This window comes from Rhea americana, unplaced genomic scaffold, assembly GCF_003343005.1.
Source record: "Rhea americana isolate MKP2758 unplaced genomic scaffold, rheAme1 scaffold_25, whole genome shotgun sequence".
Taxonomy (NCBI): Eukaryota; Metazoa; Chordata; class Aves; order Rheiformes; family Rheidae; genus Rhea; species Rhea americana.
The window spans coordinates 11824-31056 of NW_028186368.1; the positions used below are offsets into that span (position 1 = coordinate 11824).

The 19233-nt window shown below is 38.7% G+C and overlaps 1 protein-coding gene across 1 annotated transcript in view; it reads left to right on the forward strand.

Annotated features, from left to right (window-relative positions):
• LOC146594735 (cyclin-dependent kinase 19) overlaps nt 1-19233 on the forward strand; it is a gene marked incomplete at its 5' end in the record, with an annotated part of 72612 nt that overhangs the window by 9985 nt on the left and 43394 nt on the right. Inside the window, one exon of the mRNA XM_085306983.1 lies at nt 1651-1791. Coding sequence (XP_085163109.1) covers nt 1651-1791 — 141 coding nt within the window. The remainder of the gene's footprint in view (nt 1-1650; nt 1792-19233) is intronic.

Below are 19233 nucleotides of genomic sequence, written 5' to 3' on the forward strand. Positions count from 1 at the left end.
GGCGGCCACCAGCGCGCAGCGCGCCCGCGCTGGGAGGTGGCGACGGCCACGCTTCAGCCGCAGCCTTCTGCGACCTGCCAGCAAGGAGCGTTTCCGAGGGAGGTGATCCCTCGCAGTTTTCAGAGTAATTGCACGATTRAAGAATAAGGTACCAAGAGCTTGGTTTGTTTGCTAATCCTTGTCTGTGTATTAAAAACTGATAATCCTGTGGATTTTTCTTTTTATACTAGATGTTTTCCTTAATATACAGCCATCACTGTTGTGGTTTTAGTAGCGGAAGGATGCGTAGGAACATTACTGTGGATAGGCAGTAACCAGGTTTTTGTTCYGATTTGTTTGGGGTTTGCACATTATTTTTTTCTGTCTACACCTTTCGCTGAGCGCAGCGGCCCGAGGTGACGGTAGCTGCGAGGGGAGCGTTACTGTGTCGGGAGCGGGAGGTGGCGAGCCGCGGCGGGGGCAGCGGGGAGCAGGGGGCTGCTGGAGGCACCCGCCACCGCCGACCACCGCGTGACTGGGACGGGCGAGGGAGGGAGCGAGCTCTTGAACCAGACGAATCCTATTTAAAGACCTGAGTAATTAATAGTCTTGTCACTGCTCAGATTAGCATTCTGAATTGCTTTCAGTAGAAATGCAAATTGCCCTTATAATTCCTATCCTAAAAAAAGCACGTAATTGAAAACTGTTTTGTTATTTGAGATGCTGCTTTGGATCTCCTGAGGAGGATACATATTCATCGGGAGGAGCGCGTTGGCTAGTTTGCCAGATGACAGGTTAAGGCAGGGCTTGTGCCTCTCGTGGTCCAACCTGGGGTGAGGACTGAAAATGTAGAGCGCCCCCGAGCCCCATTTCATTTCTTGTCTTGTGCAGGCTAGCAAAACCAAACCTCACCCGTCATCTCCATGCTGATCTTACAATAAGTGTTCATTAGTTTAAGAATACTTTATGATCTCTCAGCAGTCTTTTCACTTCCTTCTTTTCGTTCCTTCCACTGACTGATGCTGGGGTCCCTTTTTGCATTCGTTCTCAAGCCGTATCTATCCCCTAATGACCGAGTGACTTCTGTAATCCAGGAACCGCTAGCTTGTCATCACCGGTGGCATCCACAGCCAAAGCTCTGAAGGGAGAATATAGCTGTTTTTAGGTGTTTGTACATGATTTCACCCTAATGTTTTCGYGTGTAGAGTTTTTTTTTTWAAAAAAAATCTCGTCTGCTGGGATTGCAGTTTGGGGGGGGGAACACAAAAGTAGTTGCAAGTGCTCTGCCCCAGGTGTCTTTGGAGAAGAGGGAAGATGCAAAAACATAAAGTGCAGCTATCTTCCCAGTAAGTACTGCTGGTTTGGAAGCTTCTGCTCTGGCAGCTGTGAGGATAAGGGATCTCAGATGGGGAGGGGGGAGGGAGGAGAACATCTAAGAATTTTTAGTGGAGGTAAGTAGCCAGTCTTTAGATGTTGTGAAGAGCTTGACAGCCCTTTTTAAAGCAACTAGGAGAACAAAAAACAATTTAAGAAAATTAGGGGCACATGACTATTACTTTTAATTGCAAAGTTCAACAAACTTTGTATTTCATTCCATTATTTAGTGTTAATAGTTAACAAAACTTCTTACTTATCTAACACACTTCATGTTTCTACTTGTTTTATTTCTAGCATATTATCAAGTTTCACCGTGCCTCAAAAGCAAATAAAAAGCCCATGCAGTTGCCAAGATCTATGGTTAAATCACTACTTTACCAGATCCTTGATGGAATCCATTACCTCCATGCAAACTGGGTGCTTCATAGAGATCTGGTAAGTGTTACATATTTTACCTGGTTAAGAAAGTTGTACATACATATTCATGAGTAGGAGAAGAAAAGTCCCTATTAATAATCTTGCATATCGATCCATACAGCTCTTCCTGTTATTGTTGTGGGAGACCAGTGGAGATCTTAAACATGAAAACAAACTATGTTTTCACATTGGTTTTTATCTGAATCATCTGCACTGAGACAATGACGCTACATCCGGTAAAAGGATTGCAGATAACAGTATCCAAAAACAGTACGTGAGCCAGCTGATATACATTGAACGTTCTTACAAGTTTGTGCACTACTTTGAAGAGGCAGTTAATTAGGGAAGTGATTGATACCCTTGTATATTGTTTGGCTTACATGCACTTTATCATAAAAGCTAGTGAAAAGTAGTTTTTTCATGTAATATTTCTTTTCCATGCAGTATTCTTTTCTGACCGTGGGAAGAGAACTACAAAAGAGTTGTCATCTTTGAAATTTCTCATGACCTGAAGTGGCTCTTCAAGTTGATTGCCAATTACAAGGGCAGCCAAATGCTTTGTCTTAGTTTCCCTTTTCTCTCTTAGTTTCCCACCACTCCCAATACTTCAGTGCAGTGCCATCAGTGATTGCAAAAAGAGGAATGCTAATGTAGGTGTAGTGCTTGCTGCCACTTGCGTTAGAACTAGACTTTTTGGCTTGAGAAAAACATCGTAATGGTTAATATGCCAGAATCTGTTCACGTTGTTATGCTGCATTGGTGGAGGAACATCAGCAGTAGAAAAGGCAAGAAATGTAGTCCAATCTGCATATAAAACCATCCGCTTATGCATATTTCTCATAGTTGCTCTGGTAGATCAAAAGAGTGGTGCATCTCCAGAAACTTGCAGTCTGTAATACGGTTTTCATAGAATCATAGAATCAGTAAGGTTGGAAGGGACCTCTGGAGATCATCTAGTCCAACCTCCCCGCTCAGCAGGGTCACCTAGAGCATGTTAGACAGGGTTGCATCCAGGCAGGCCTTGAATATCTCCAGAAAAGGAGACTCCACAACCTCTCTGGGCAACCTGTGCCAGTGCTCCGTCACTCTCACAGAGAAGAGATTCCTCCTCACGGTCAGGTGGAACTTGCAAGTGAGACCTACATCATTCTCGTGTCTTCARTAATAAATAAGGGTTGGATTCATTTTTAGATATGAATCAAAGGTGTTTCTAAAAGATAAAAATAAAACAATCTTTGCAATGGAAGGCACAAACATCTTCTGAAATAAATTTAATTTTTTTGTTACAATATCTGATAACAGTAGCCATAAGTGTGGTTCATGTTTTGGAATGGATCATTTTTTTTACCTCATTTTTTATTTACTGTTAAATTGACTGTTAAAAATTCCAGATGATCGTGTATTTCTCTTTTGGCCTTTGGAACAGTAGCCATGAGCAAAAGCAGGAAGCAAGTACAACTCGGATTTTTAATGCTAAAATTCCCACTTTCCTAAAGAAAGAAAGTTGCTTCTGCAGCATGTTGAGATATAATTAGATACGGTTTAAGAAAGAAACCAGAAAAGTCCATATTCAGCTATGTCTAAAGGAAGCATATGCTTTAGAACTATGAAATACATAGCCTCAAAATGCCATATATGAACTTGATGCTTTGATAGAAAATACAAAATGGTATCTAGGTTAGTAATAACAAAAACCCTGGAGGATTTTCTTTTAAGTATTACTGTTTCCAGTCCACAACACAGGTGTTTTGCGTGACCAGTGCTGCTACTTTACAGGTCTTATCTCTTGTTGATGTGTTGCAACAAAGCTAGAGCCTAATGTCTTTTCTCTTGGAGCTTCGGGAAGTAATGATTGCTTTTATGAAAGGGAAAACTGTTTTTCATATCACTGGAATGATGATGCTTGACTGAATTTGTCAAAATTGAGAAGGGAGAAGAAGAAAAATTTGTGAAACCTAATGTGTTCTTGTTATATGAATAAATTTAATGAATTCTTGGACATCTCAGCGATGGAAATGAAAAGTCTTGAAAATTGCTATCCACTGGTAATTTAAAGGCATATGCAGAGTCTCTTGCCTTTTGTCAAAATCATTGTGGATTTCTGAACTTCAGTTCAGGTACCTCAAATGAGTATTTTGTTTCTTGAACATAGTAACAAAAGCTGCTGATGTTTGTCTGGATGTTTCAGGTCTGCTCTTGAAAATAGGAGTTAATGAGATATTTCAGTAACTCATTTAGATTTTCAGTTGACCAAAATACAGCTCTTACTCATACTCTCATATCTGCGTTTTTTAGTCCTAAAAATGGAACCTCAGGCACCAATATACGAGAATCTGTTTCTGGCATAATATGTAAATACTAAATCTTCAATGTCTTTGTAATACTGAGAACAGTTTGTCTGTTGTTTTTTCCTTTAGCTGGTTTAGTTTACATTTCTCTGGAAAAATATTTTTCTGTTTTATGCAAACCACTATTTTGCATGAAGACACCTTGTACTTTACTAGTTTAATATAACTCTGTTCTTATTATTTTTAGCATACATTTGGATGTAGACCAGACAGTGACATCCATAAAAGTCATGTTATGTTTATTTCATTGTATTTTTTTAAAAAAAGAATTAGGTTATCTAAGAATATTTATCACAATATTAGTAAAATTCTCCTCAGCGGTGGAAATGATCTTTATAATTTATTTAATAAAAATGCCAATGAAAGAGCAGAAACATCAGAGGTTAAGTATTTGCTGAAGTACTTACTGGAAGTATCTGAGGAACATTGTTCAGATCTTAATTTGGTGTTGTCTTGAATCAGGCGATTTTAAAGAAACGAGAATACCAAGTGTTCTTTAGAAAAAACCTCTGACAGTCAGTGGGTCAGTATTTTTAGATACCTGAAAATTGTTACTTGTAAGTTACTGCTAAGGTCAGTAAGAGCCAGTAAAATCATTACAGAGTGATAAAATTGCTGAACTTGGGAGACTTGCAAAAAGTAACCAGTCCTTGGTTTGAGCTAATGGCTGGTTTCCACCACAAGGAGACAGTCTCGTTCCCCCCTTCTTTACCTCCAGGCGTTGCCAGGGGCTGGCCAGCGACACTGGTCTGACTCCCGGTGAGCTCATTCAKGGGGTTTAAACTAGCAAGGAAATACTCACTTTTCTCCTGACAGGGTAGTTTTCTGCAGGATCCCTTGAGCAAGCTCACTGGTAAGTTAGGTGTGTACTGGAGCTGGTGCCAGAGAAGCGCGAGGTTGGCGATGGTGGCAGAAAGCAGAACAGGGCACCAGCATCGTGTAGTGTTAGATCTGAATAGCTTATTGTGAACACACACCTTTTAACTCCTAGATGAATGTGCAAGCATTCTGTAAAAACAAAATTAATTTATGTTGACTRTAATCTCTTCTGAGGTAAGATTTAAGTCAGGGTGAACTCTCTCCATATGAGTCCAAATTTAGGAAAGTGCCCAAACTGAGGTAAGTTGCATCTCTAACTACACTTACCCTTGCACTTCTAGAAATKTGAAGATAATTTAGTGTAGCATATAGTTTAATTTCTTGTAATACTTGGATTATTTTGTTTTCTTTCTGGCTTTGTTTTCCTGAAAGAGGCTGAAGGGTGCTAAGTGGCTTTTAAGAATATTTTTTTTCTGGATAAGCTGTTAGTTTTTTGTCAGTTAAAAATATTTAGCTGTAACTTACCTTATTGTTACTGTAAGATTTGAAACAGCACATAGTGTGTGATAGGAGCATTACTGGTTTTTGGTTTCTTTGAATAGTTTTATGTCAGTTCATACACCTTGGAGGCGACACAAATCTGTAAGACTGCATGTGCTTGTTCTTCTGTCAAGGCCGTTGGACTGGAAATTTGTTACCAGATAGTGTGTTCTTGGGCAAAAAAGAATTTTGCCTTTTCAACATGGCAATGCTCCCAAAAGCCACACGTGAGAAAAAGCAGGGGAAGCCTTTGCTGGCTCTGCTAGACAGGTTAATGTGTARAAGTACTACAGACTTTTGATCTCTAATGACCTTTTGGTACTAAGCTYTTGGCTTTTGATTTTTGAAGAGCTAGCTGTAGGAGATACAAAACTGTTGTCTCTGTCGGTAGTTGATAGCAAGCTAGAAGATGCAGCCCACGGGGGTACAGGACTTCAGGGCAGTATGATGTACTGGTCCCCTCCTCCCCCAAACCTGCACCATGTAGGTTCTGCATGAATGTTCAGTAAAGGCCGTACCTTGCAGGGACCTTCCTGAGATCTGAAAATACTCTCAAAATGGAGGTTTTCCTACAGTGCGTGTTTGCGTTAACAGCAAAAAATAATTTTAACAGTTCTTTCTTGTGCTAATATCTCTTTAGTAGTTGATGTTAGTTGTTAGTTGCTTACGGAAAAAAGCAGGCAGAGACCATTTCCTTTAGAGCTTGATAAAGTAATTTCTGTTTATAATAGGATGGATTTTCCTGGAGGGTTATAATCTATGAGATGTTTTAAGTGCACAGAAACCATATTGGGGAATTGATTTAAGATTTCAGTTATGTCCTTGAGCATTTCTCTAGAATTCTGCTTAATGTTATTAAAACCACTGGTTGGAAAACAAATTACTCGCTGGAGAACAGGTCTTAGGGGCATTATGCAGTGAAGAGAGCTGCTTGTAGTGAAAGCTTATGGTTTTTTTTTTGTCATTTTGAAAGGCAAAATGTTTTAGGGTTTTGAAGCTGATGTGTACATCATCTGAGCAGAGATGGTAGCTGAGTTTGTGTTCATGGCTTGTATTATTTGGAAGTACTGAACAGAAGGAGAAAGGGGGAAGCATGATGGAGCCAAAGGAATCTTGTTAAGAAACTGAAACAAAGACCTTTTGCAGAAGACACAGCTAAAGGAAGAAGGAGGAGATCCTGGGAAAGTCGTCTTCTTTCTCTGTAGTGCAGTTTTTCAGTAATTTCCATGTATATGCCCTGTGTACTGCAACACTGCCTTGTTTTCCATACTAGTAGGGAAGACTTGGTTTGCTGAGGACTTTTGTGATGTTCCTCTGCATCGTTCCAGTTAAGCCCAAACCTTACTTGGGCAGGATCTTTCCTTACTGTTTCAGCTGCCAAATGGGRCTAAACCGGTGATATTTTTGTGTCCACGAGTGGTTTTCCCAGTGTAATCGTTTCTCTTTSAAACAGCCTTCTCCATTTCTGTAAGTTCATATTGGAGATTCCCCTCRATCTCTCCCTAAGGTGGACAATTCCCTGATCACTGTTTTTTGTGTTTCTTAGTATTCTTCATTTTCTGCACATCCCTGCCTCTTCCTGGCGAGTAGAGCAATCTGGGAAGGGGGCTGCCACCAGGGTGCCTTCCTCTGCCTCTCGCACCCGACTTCCTCGGCATCATCCCAGAGTGCCTCCAGGGCTCTTGGAGAGCCGTAGAGATTGGTTTTAATTTAAGACAGTGGACAATTRCTCTTTCTTTTTTTGAGAGGAGGAATCCAACTGTAGTAGTTTGGAGACTTTGCCACTCGTTTTCCATCTTCATCTTTTTTAATACTATCCCTGCATCTTTTAAAGCTGGGTTGGGGGGTGCGGTGGGAGCAGGGAGGGGACTACGTGTGCACTCTGTAGCTTGTTTCTTTAGAAGGCAACTGTATTAGCTCAAGCTATTTTCCTTAGATGTTCAAGATAATCGGGTTGAGTTTCCTCCTGGTGTGGATTAGGGAATGCTCATGCACTTCTATCATGTACAGAATTTAGGGAGTGCTACTCTGGTAATTTTTGCTGGAATGACATAGCAGGCAGCTTAGGTTAGGTATAATTTTGACCCAGCATGTCTGGTTATAAAGAGAATGGCTGTCCAGAGGTTTTAGGATGCTCAGACGTGTGAGCTCACAGATTTGGACCCCCTTGAATATTCAATCACTAATAATAGTAATAATAAATGCAGTACCTTTTCAAGGGTAGATCTTCAGCAGAGCCACTAGAARCCCATGCAGTGACCAGTGCCAGCTGAGGCTGGCCTTTAGTCCCTTCAGAGCAAGTGATCTTCTCAGGTAGYCCAGCTTTGCCTTCTTGTGAAAACGTAGGTATTGGAAAATGTAATAGTTGTTCTTCTGTCATAGGATTGCTTGGGAGCTGTAGCTGTATGGAGGCTATGGTTTTTGTTTCATCAGAAGTAAAGCAAAAAAGGGAAGGCCTAAACTGAGCAGCCAGAAAAATGACTTTCTGCGACAGTCAGAAACTTCTGTCTCCCTCAAAGCTACAACCTTTTTGGAGATCATTAAATTAATTACTGCTTCATTCCCTACCTCTGGTGATAATTTGGGATTTTATTCAGGATCAGTGTTTTAAATGATATTTCATAGCATTGATATAGAAAACCAATATTTTAGTATGTTTTCAATATTTCGGTTGTATTAAATGCAATAAAAATCCATCATTTTCAGATTTTTAGTTGACAGGTTGGCTTTTTGTTTAGGGATTCATTCAACAACCAGTCAATAGTTTCTCATAGTAATCCTGCTCTGGCCATTTAGTAAATCTGCAAGTGCCTTATCATGGAGCTATACCTGGACTTTGCTCTGGACTTTGCAGTCACATTAGGCAACTCATTTAACCTGTGTTTGCCTCTCTTTCCAAATCTGTTAGCCACTTCATAGGTCTAATTTGTAATTTAATACTTTGTATTATGAAATCTTTGAATGAAAGCATTCACACTGTGTGTGATTTGTTCTTTGTTTGTTATGTGAAGACATCAGCAGTTTTTWAAAATTTTGATATGCTGACACTTTTTTTTACCTCTGCTTTTATGTTTTAATGTCAAAGCCTTTTAAATGTGAAAAGTCTTAGTGTTCAGCATTGCTAGTTWGTAGTATTGCTTAACTACTCTCTGCTCTTTCTCCCTGTGCCATCCCCTTTCCTGACCCTGACCAATAAATAATTAGAAAAATTACCTAAAATGCAGCAGAACTTAAATGGACCACTTATATTTTGCTAAGCAAGGAAACTGTGGTCTTGAAAGATAAAATATAAAATGACCCAGGAAGGAAACTGTCCTCTCAACAGTGATTTTAAGAAAGCATTCTTACATGCTGATATCAGAAGTAAATTTAGACATAGATTCATCCATCCATCTCTTGACAACCAGCTGCTGCACAGGAATGCAGAACTGTTGGGTCCTGCCTTGCTGCCAATAATTTTGCACTAGCCAGAAAAGCTTCTTGGCACTGTTCACCSCTTTGGGCGCACAGGTACCTTCTATAAATAAATAACAAGTCAACCTGTCTGCTAGTTTCTTTAAACTTTTTAAAAGGTATTCCAAATAATGGRAATACAAGCTAAGCCTACATACTTGGAAAGATTGTCTTTTGGAAGTGATCTGAATTTGTTTGTTAGCTGAGAGATGAGTACAATTTTATTCTCATGTATTGGGTTGGGGAGAGGGTACTTTTTAAATTTTCTGTTGAGGAACAATAGTGCATATTTGCTTCTATGAGTGTATCTGTATGCATGTGTGCTCTAGATGGATAAAGATAAATGAACTGAAGATTTTATGTGGAAAAGAGCAAACTGAGTTTTATCAGCATATGTTTTTCTTCYTTGAAATGTTAAGCATTTGTTGAGGTACACCTATTCCAAAATGTCATATTTCTCATCACTCACAACTTCACTTTTGCCCTTCAGTTGTAAAAACTAATTTTCACGTGTTTAGAAAGGTTTGCTAAGATGCATGTGRATTATTACATCTGTTCAATACATGGAAACAAAGTTTTTTCAGAATTTGACTAATGCATACCTTTGGTTTGTGGCAGGAGTATTAGGATGATGTTTGTTGATTAATTTTTACTAATAAAAAATGATTACAGCTAAAGAAAAATGTTTTACCCCASGTTCTGAAACAGGCTTAGCCTGTAAAACACTGACTGGGTATAAATTCAGATGAGTCAAAAGAAACAAAGKTACTGATTTAATGTTCTTTTGGCTGCACTTTGGTGCTAAAGTCAATGGATGACAAATGGTTCCTCTTTCCCTGAGGTGGGAGAAGGGACAGAAGGAAGCAAAAATATTAAAATAATTCCAGAATTTGTTTGGGTTTTGATAATACAGAAGAATCAGAAGGAAAATATCTTCACTTCTAATAGACCCAATTCAGAAACCATCTTCTTAGGAAGCTTTCTAGTAAATACGTTATGTCCGTAGTTTATTGGCACAGCTGACCTGTTGGATGGAGCAAGCTGAATTTTGCATTCTAAATGAAAAATGCAAAGTCTAATGGCAGCTCTTTTAGGGTTTTCTTTTATAAAAGGTACAGCGCTCCAGTCTCCCTCCTTTTCTGCTTTCTGGCTGGCATCTCCAAAATCACAGGCCTTGCTGGAGCTGCAATGCCAAACCACCAGTTATCTTAGTTAAAGAAAATGAAGGAAGTCCTTTGTWTTGACTGCAAAGAGACTGTGTGAAATGGTCCTCTCAGAAACAAGGCATTAGGTCTTCAAATTAATCTGCAGAAAGGCTTATGTTTTGTAGTATTATTTTTGCTTTTCTGAATTTCACATAAAGACACTTCGGAATTAAATTTTCAAGCTGCTTGAGTAAGTGCAGGAACAAATCAAATGCACATCTGGACCACTGCTGAAAATACTCTGAAAATTCTTTCCTTTATTAACCATGAAGTAGCAAAGATTTCCAGTCAATAAGGGCTTGCGGTAGATATAGTCAGCCTTGAGCAAATACAGATCTCTGTATACCCAGTGTGTGTAATAACAGACTTAAAAAAAAAAATCCAAAAATCCTTATTCTTTCATTTCTCTTCTGTGTTTTTTTTTTACATTTTACATTCTCAAACAGCCTCCTTATCCCCTACATCCTAATTCTTATCCCCTGCCCAAGTGAACATCCCTCCATGATACTTTGATTTCTACTAGTTTAACAAGCTTTGAATATGAATTTGGAATCATCTTCTGTATTAGTTTATTTATGTTTAATCACTTCTGCTTTTTATTGAAGAGTGGTACTTAAAATAATAGTCCAGATAGTAATAACAGTGAAGTAAGATGATTTGTTAAGAGTTTCCACTTGCCTATTCTGGTTGCTTAAATACTGAGCTGAAATCCAGAAACCTGTATATTTATATATAACCTATTATATATGGCTGACATTTTCAAATATAACTATGTCTATGAAAATAATTGTAGACAATATTTTGGGTTCCTAAAATTCCTCTGAGTGTTCTCAGCTTCTCAAGCCATTTTGTCATATGCTGTAATAGCTGCCAAAATGTGGGTTTTTCACGAGTGCATCTTCTGTTCTAAATTTTTATTTCTCCATGTAACATGCTTGCACTTCTTTACTTTGATTTGCCTTTAATTACTTTTGATGTAACAGTTGTGGATGATGATTGTCAGAAGTTTGAGTAAGTACGAAGTCTGGGAAAGCTTTATTTTAATGAGCTGATAACAACCTCTAATGCTATGAAAGCTAAATTGCTTTTGTAGCTGTTGAACTGTGAGAATGGTTAGCTGCTTTGCCAGCTCAGCTGAAATTAAATCCCTTAAATGGGATGGTAGAAAGTTSTTTTTACTTCTTTAAATTCAGGATGTGAATTCCAGGCTTGGATAGTCCTAAAACTGATTGCTTATCCAGTAATTATTCTTTTGAATTCTGGATAGCTAAAACCAAGAGAGCAGCAAAGTCATGTAGCTTTTGGATGATGCATATGCCTGAAATTCTGAGTATCTGGGTAGTATAATCATTTTTCARTAACTTCTTACTAATTTTACTATCRGCAAATRCATATGCTGTGGTTGGCTGACTGCCGCCTTTCGCTAGGAGGCAGGATTTTCTTGGAAGATGATTTCTCTGGGCATGTCTTTTTGCTCCGATTGGGTGCTGTCATTGCTCTTCTGTGTTAGTTGCAAGAGCCAAATGGGAAAGTTTTGCAATAGCAATGAAAGAGGGAACCTCAAAGCGGTGTTTTCTATATAACATAGAAATGTGTGTGTGCGCGTGTGTAGTGGAAGTAGTGTGTTGAGTTTGAAGACTATTAAACAAGCTGGTTTTTAGCGCCTGTCCTTTGCAAGCTACATTTTGCTCCAGGTGCAAGTTTTGCTACTTGCCGATTTTTATCCCTCTTCCCTCTGTAGCCTCTGGTTTCCCAAAGCGCAGACTCCACGGTTCTGGGTGCTTGTCATTTTAAATTTTGCTTTACTGGACAAATACTACATCCCGATTCCTCTCTCTTTGGGTTTGTCTATGTGGGAACGCTCAGGAGAGTGTCAGTTACCTTCTGAAAGGATTAATGAAGCCGTGTTAAACTTCTGGGGATCTTCTGAGCCCTTTGAATCCTGACTTCTGCTCTGCTGAGCCGGGCCTGATGATGACGGTGCTGCCTGGAGCTGCCCAGCCTCTTTCGTGCCAGGGCTTATCCCCAGGCAGCAGCGGTGACTGGTGGGCCAGCACCTCTGCTTCAGCAGCCCCGGGCACTGACTGGTGCCAGTGCGAAAGGTATATTGGTGCCACCACGCTAAGGCGGCTCAGGGGCCAAGGCAGAGGAGCACGGTCACACCGGCCATCTGCCGCCAGGCTGATCAGCGGCAGCCAAGGGGCAGCGTGGAAGGCTGGAGGCAGTAGTAGAGTTTTAAACCCTTACGGTGATTTTTCTTGGTGCATTCGGCCCAGAGCCTTTCTTCAGTGTTTCAGTAGATCTATTTGAGTTTAAAAACTTAGWCTAAAGCTGAGGGTATGGCTGCGTGAACAAGTTAGAGCAAGGCAATCCAGGGCGTGGGTTTAGTTACTCCGTAGTAGCTGCTCACCTGCATATTTTTATCTGACAGATAATACACAGTCCTCTGATATCTCAGTCCTTAATGCGTAAGATAAAATTATCAAATTTTTACCATGACAAACTAGACAGCTACTGAGTGAATTTCCAGGTGCCTGTATTATATCATTTCTGTGAGTTATTTCATTAAACTGTTTATTGACATAAAAATGTCAATATATTAACGACTTCATGGTATTCTTTTCTGATCCGTACATCACGCTAGTAAAACTATTGACCCTTTTGGGCACAGTCCTTCTACAATTCATAGCTTGTTTACTCTTCTTAATATTCAAGAAACACTTCAGTCTTGTTTAAAGAAAAAAAAAAGCCTTCAGGAATAGGGGTCAGTGTTTCATTTTAATATTGGAATTTCAAGTTGTCAGATGAGCTGATAGCTTTTGGATTTTTAGTAATAGGGACATTTTTAAAGGTGAAGAATATTAAATCTGTTGTTGACTCTAGAGCAGAGCTTCCATATACTTTAACCCTTTTCCAAAGTTTGCAGTTTGACTATTGTCAAACTGATTGTTGCAGCTATAGAGAAGAATTTTATGATGTGCACAGCATACATAAAATATAGGGCCAGCTACCTTTCTGGAGGAGGAAGTGCTCTGATGGTATGTACTAACAACTATTTTTTTCAAAGGTATTTAGTTGCACAGTGGACTTTTCGAAAGTGATAATCTGGCTTTGAGGAGCAGAAGTAAAGCCACTTGCCTGTTTATGCAATTAAAAAAAAAAATCCCATGAGGACCTGATTTGCATTTTAAGCATATGATGTTTTGTGAAAAAGTCCAAGGACTAAGACTTACCGGCAACATCAACGTCAAGGTAAAGCATAAAGCATAAATCTGAAGCAGTAGCAACACAGCTATAAGCAAGGTGTGCGTTTGAAAGCACTCCTTATAAATTAGGATAAATTTGCTGCTGCTAAGACAACCGTGTCTTTTTATGACAGTGTAGCATGTGTTTAGAGTTGTTTAATAAAAAAGAATATTAGGACAGCTTGACCTGCCACACTTTAACATGGTAAATGTTTTTGGCATGAATCACAGCACATTTCTCAGGAATTGGCAGTATCTCACAGTCACTTCGTGTCTACGCAAGTTGTTTTTCATTTTAAAAAATGGTATAATTGTTGAATAGAAGAGTGTTATAATTAGTTCTGAACTGTTTTCAGATTTTGGTTTTGGCGGGTAGAGCCTCCATCGCAACTATACTTCTCTGTTTTTTTCTCAATGCAAATCTTTCATTTGCTTCCAGCTTCCTACTCCTCTGCCTACATTCCTGTATCTGTTTATCTGCCTTTTGCCACCTCTTTTAACATTRCTCATATAACCTTGACTAAGCTTTGACTTTCCTGAAATACTCCTTTTTCTTCATCTTCACAATCTTAATTTCTGCTCCTCTCTTTGGTCTCTGTAACTTTGAGCTCTGCAGTGGCTGTTCCAGGTAGAAATCTCACTTTCTTCTTGTGTATTGGTCAAGAAAAAAGTTCATTCATTCTAGATGGAATGACCCTCCTTTTATTTTTAAATTCTAGTTAAAAGTTACCATACTGGTTTGAAGATCTTTTATAGATTTGTTAAAACTTAATGGTCTCCAGTTACTAATTTTCTGAATTTTGTGAAGGTCCCTACTATGCTGGTTCTGTCCCAGGAAAGATTTTGAGCAGCCTTCTTAAGGCTTCTGCCTCACAAAGCAACCTTCATGTGTTTTCACACTTAAAATTATTTGTGCCAAATCTTCCTTCCCTATAYCTTCTAGCTTTTTCCTTCTGTTACTAGCTTCAAGAATGAATAGTGTAATCTCTGTCATGTATATTTAAGCTACCATAATCTGTAGTTTTGATACACAGTAGTTTGTATCTRGTTATTGTGAAGCATTTGGAGATGATTGTGAAAAATCCTTTATAAAATAAAAGGGTTTTTTAATCGTTGTGCCTTTTCATTTTTTAAGTAGACCTCTTTTTGTCCTTACTCTTAAAAAAAAAAAAAGGAAAACCCTAATTGAGGTTTAACATTTCAGAAATGTTTGCGTTGTTTTTCTTATGGGAAATCTAGGCATTACTGACTACAGGTGTTTTGGAGGTGTCAAGCTGATCTGACATCACTATTAATTACCTTGTAGTGATTCTACACTGCACATTTGTAAGTTGGTTGGGAAGTGAAGGAAAACCTTCAGCTATATACTTCAGAGCAGCACTGGCCTGGCATAGTGATTGATTGAAAAACTTTTGAATAGGTTTTGAGAACTTGTTATATTATAGGCATGCCAAGCCAATAATTAATTAGCTCTTCCACCTATTGTTAGAGACTACATATAGTCTCTAAGTTACATATAGTAACTTGAATGCAGCAGGTAAGAGGAGTCTTAATGCTGCATGGAACTATTGCAAAAGTATTGTAAATGGCTCCAGAGGCTTGAACAGGTTAAAAAAAAAGCGATTAAAATTATATAAGGTGACTAAATGATTTTTTCTGGTTTTGTGCCGCATTTTTGGGTTGCTTTCTTGCCATTTTACAAGAGCCTAATCTTAAAAAATAATTAAAGATCAGACTCCCACACTGTGTCTTAAATTGGCCACCTAAAATATTTAAGCATCACATGCTTGTATCTTGACAAGAACTATTTTTGATTTGCATTAACAAGAACAAGTAATACTAATACCTAATGTATTTATTCATGAAAGCACCTATTAACATAACTGTCTTTTGATGCATTTTTATTAGGTAGCAAAGCAGAAAATGGAAATGTTAGCAATATATTGAAGTAACAAAATTTCAGAATCTGAAATGCCCTATTGCAGCGATATATTACTCTAAATACTGCAAAATAAATATACTTAATATACCTGTTCACCCCAAAATTTTCAGTACATGTGTGAAAAATGGAAATGAAGAAATGACTTTCTTGTAAATTACTTTGGTCTTTGTTACTTTTTCCTCACAAACTTAAGATGTAGTTTCAGTATAGAAAAAGATTAACTATCATTTTACTGGCAGCTTATTAGTAAACAGCAGTGTTCACTATGCTTCAAATCACTGTATCAATTGTGCTCTGTGTAAACACTTTTCTTAATCTTACCTGGTTTATTTTTTATTTTACCTTTGAAGACTGAAAATCTGCCATAAATGTTATGCAAGCCTTAGTGGATTTGACAAAATGCCATTGTATCAATCTTATGTTGACTCAGTAAACACAGTAAGAAATTGGAGGCAGACCGATAAACTCATTAATATTCTATACAGAGATTTCTCCACTGCTCTGCTACAACTTGGTTATCATGTGCACAGAGTTTCTGAACTAAAGCATCACTTCACTGGAGACTTGCAGATGAAATTTAAGTGCACTTTTTTGGGGAAGTCAGCTTTATTATGTGAGTATAAAAGAGCACATGGTCTCCTGGGGTGCATTAGGAAGAGTGTAGCCAGCAGGTCGAGGAAGGTGATCCTGCCCCTCAACTCAGCCCTGGGGAGGCCTCATCTGGAGGACTGTGTCCAGTTTTGGGCTCCCCAGGACAAGAGAGTCATGGAGCTACTGGAGAGAGTCCAGCGTGGGGCTGCGAAGATGATCAGAGGGCTGGAGCACCTGCCTTGTGAGGAACAGCTGCAAGAGCTGGGCCTGTTTAGCCTGGGGAAGAGAAGACTGAGGGGGGATCTTATCAATGTGTACAAGTACCTGAAGGGAGGGTGTCAAGGGGACGGGGACAAACTCTTTTCAGTTGTCCCATGTGACRGGACAAGAGGCAATGGGCAGAAATTGAAGCCCAGGAAGTTCCGCCTGACCGTGAGGGGGAATTTCTTCCCTGTGAGAGTGACGGAGCACTGGCMCAGGTTGTCCAGAGAGGTTGTGGAGTCTCCTTCTCTGGAGATACTCAAAGCCTGCCTGAATGTGATCCTAACATGCTCTAGGTGATGCTGCTTGAGCAGGGAGGTTGGACTAGATGATCTTCAGAGGTCCCATCCAACCCCAACCATTCTGTGATTCTGTGATATGAACCTGAAACCTTTTAGCTACTCTGCCTGCTTGTAGGCACACTTTTACCACTGGTATCCTGTTGTAAATAAGAAATACCTTTATTTCTTAATGAAAAAGGAGCAAGCTGTCTAGAGCTTACTGTGAGATGTTGCATGGTAAGAGTGTGCCCATGGCAGATACCCACATGTTAGCTGAGGTGCTGGCAACTCACACTTTCACTTTGGCCAAACACTTTGTTCATCAAGCTGTACAGATTTCATAGGCTCTTCAAAATGGGTTATTTTGCGCTTTCAAATGCCTCTAGAAAACACTAAAAATGTAATCATAACTGTTGAACGGATGTGTATTTACACCGTTTTTTAAAGTGGATCTGGCACCTCATTTATGCCACTGAAAAGTACTAGACTGTTGCATGCAGTGACTCAAGCAAATGTCTTTAGAAAGTGTGTATTTTCCACTAGCACTAAAGTGCCATGTGAACTCTTTATGATCAGGATTTCTGGTTTCACAAATAGGGTGTATAAACTCTTGTGAAAACCTTAAGCCTCAAATATTGTCTCATTGCTTTCCACTTACTGTTGCCAGCAGGAGATTCATGGTATAGAAAGGAGGGAGCAATGTCTAAAATGATAGTGTTGTGGACTTTTATCTCTTCCTTAGTTTTGTTCCAACATATTTCCTGTAGTATCTCCAGGATTTTTATTTTGAAATTTTACTCAAGTTTGTTTAGAAAAAAAWTTTGAAGGCACTGGTTTGAAATGAACTGCTGCAAAATCTTCTGTGGAGAGAAAGACTCTCTTCTGGATAAGGAAATACTACAATAAAAACTGAGGGAATATCTTTCTGAGTTAAATCTTGGAAACCAAAGAAGCAGTTACGGCTAGGGAAGGATACTTATCATGCCCAAGATACCAGTGCATKCAGGGCCAGTTTCAGCCTCTGTTTCCAGCTTGTATGACACTATGGCTGTTGATGCTAAAACACAGATCAGTAGTGCCATACTACAAAGTGAGAGCTGTATTATGTTTAAAAAAAGAATAGATTTGAAATGTAGGGATTGGTGGAGAAGCCACAGCAACTTGTGCCAATCTGCTTTTTTTTTTTTTTTTAATAAAAAAAAGCTTCACTGGATTTTAAAGGTTGATCTGCATAACTTATTCTGTAATGAACATGTCAGCTGAGCAGTGGGAGGTTGTCCATCTGCTTGCTTGCAGTTCACAGTTTGTTTTCTCTCCCAGTAAGTTAAGTGAGGTTATGTTACCTCAACAGATATGTGAGTAGCTTGTCTAGCACRTGGTAACTGCATTGTGAGTCTGAGCCCCTACTTCCAGTGGGCTGTTAAATCCCGATTTGTATTGCTGTATGTATCAAGGGTTGTATTAGGGTGATAACATTTCTTCCTGAAGTCTGAGCACTGATCTAGTGGACAAACCATCCTGGGAAAGGGGCTGTAGCCACTGCTGCAAAAATTATAGAAAGGCTGRGGTTACATTATAAATTGCTGATCTAGGGTAGTTCTGCACAAAGGAGAAGTTGCCCCCATAGTATAACAGAAATTTAAATTGATTGCATAGGTAAGGGTCAGATTTTCTAGTCTTTAGATGCATCATGAAAGAAAAGGGTTGGAGGGAGATGGGCCTGCATCATTTCTTTTTTTCTTTAGCATGTCACTCTTGTAGGAGGATGTTGTTTGTCTGAGTTCCTTGAGATTGTGAGTTTAGGAAAACAGCATATAATGCAAAATGGATAAATAATGTAGCTTAATGTGGCAGAATATGTATGTAATAAACTCTGAAAGGAGTTAATTAAACCATATAAAATACTATTACTTGATTATTAAAATCCTGTAAAATTCAACGTATTTATTGCTTTCCTAAATCTTTCCAAAAGTTTCTAACCTAAAACAAAGATTAAAATTTTATTCTGTAGTTGCGAGTCCCTTAAGCTATATTCCCAAGTCCATGTGAAGACAAAAAGTAGACACTTACGACCCACTCAAGATGACGGTAACCTCTCTATAAATAACCAGACTACCTTTTCCTTTTCTTTTGCTCTTTAGAAATTTCCATTAAAGGACTTTTAATATTTCAACCTAATTCAGTCAGTTTAAGCTATCCAAGCAGAAGCAGGTTTGTGATRAAAATGGGTTGCATCTATATCTGTTTGTTTGGTACTGTATTATTTATTGCAGTCAGAAAAGCTTTGTTATTCTTGGACTCTGCTAGACTCCTGGAGAAATGAGCCATTAGAATTTTACTATCTAAGATACTTTTTGTTGCCATGGCTATGGCAATGTCCATACTCTCATTTGCAATTATACATACTTTGTTTAGATAGAAGTTTCATCTGTCCGTCTTAATAACCCTACTGAACTAGGAGGAATAGTCAGAATATTGTTTTTTAAAAAAATCAGAATTTGACAATAGTGGGATTTATTGCCATAACCCAAAGTATTATCAGACATAGCATTTATGGTACCTAACTGTCAAGATTTTGTAACACAAGTGAAGAGTTCCAATAGTGGGGAAAAAAGGTGTAAATCACATAATCTTATTTCCATCTGTCAAATTCTAATCTCARACTTAGTACAACTGAAGGTTTTTTATATTAGTATTCTGTCAGGCTTTCTGATTCGTAGCTTTTGCTTTTAAGGTAAAGAAAGTGATAATGTTTTGTTGCTATCTGTAAATCCA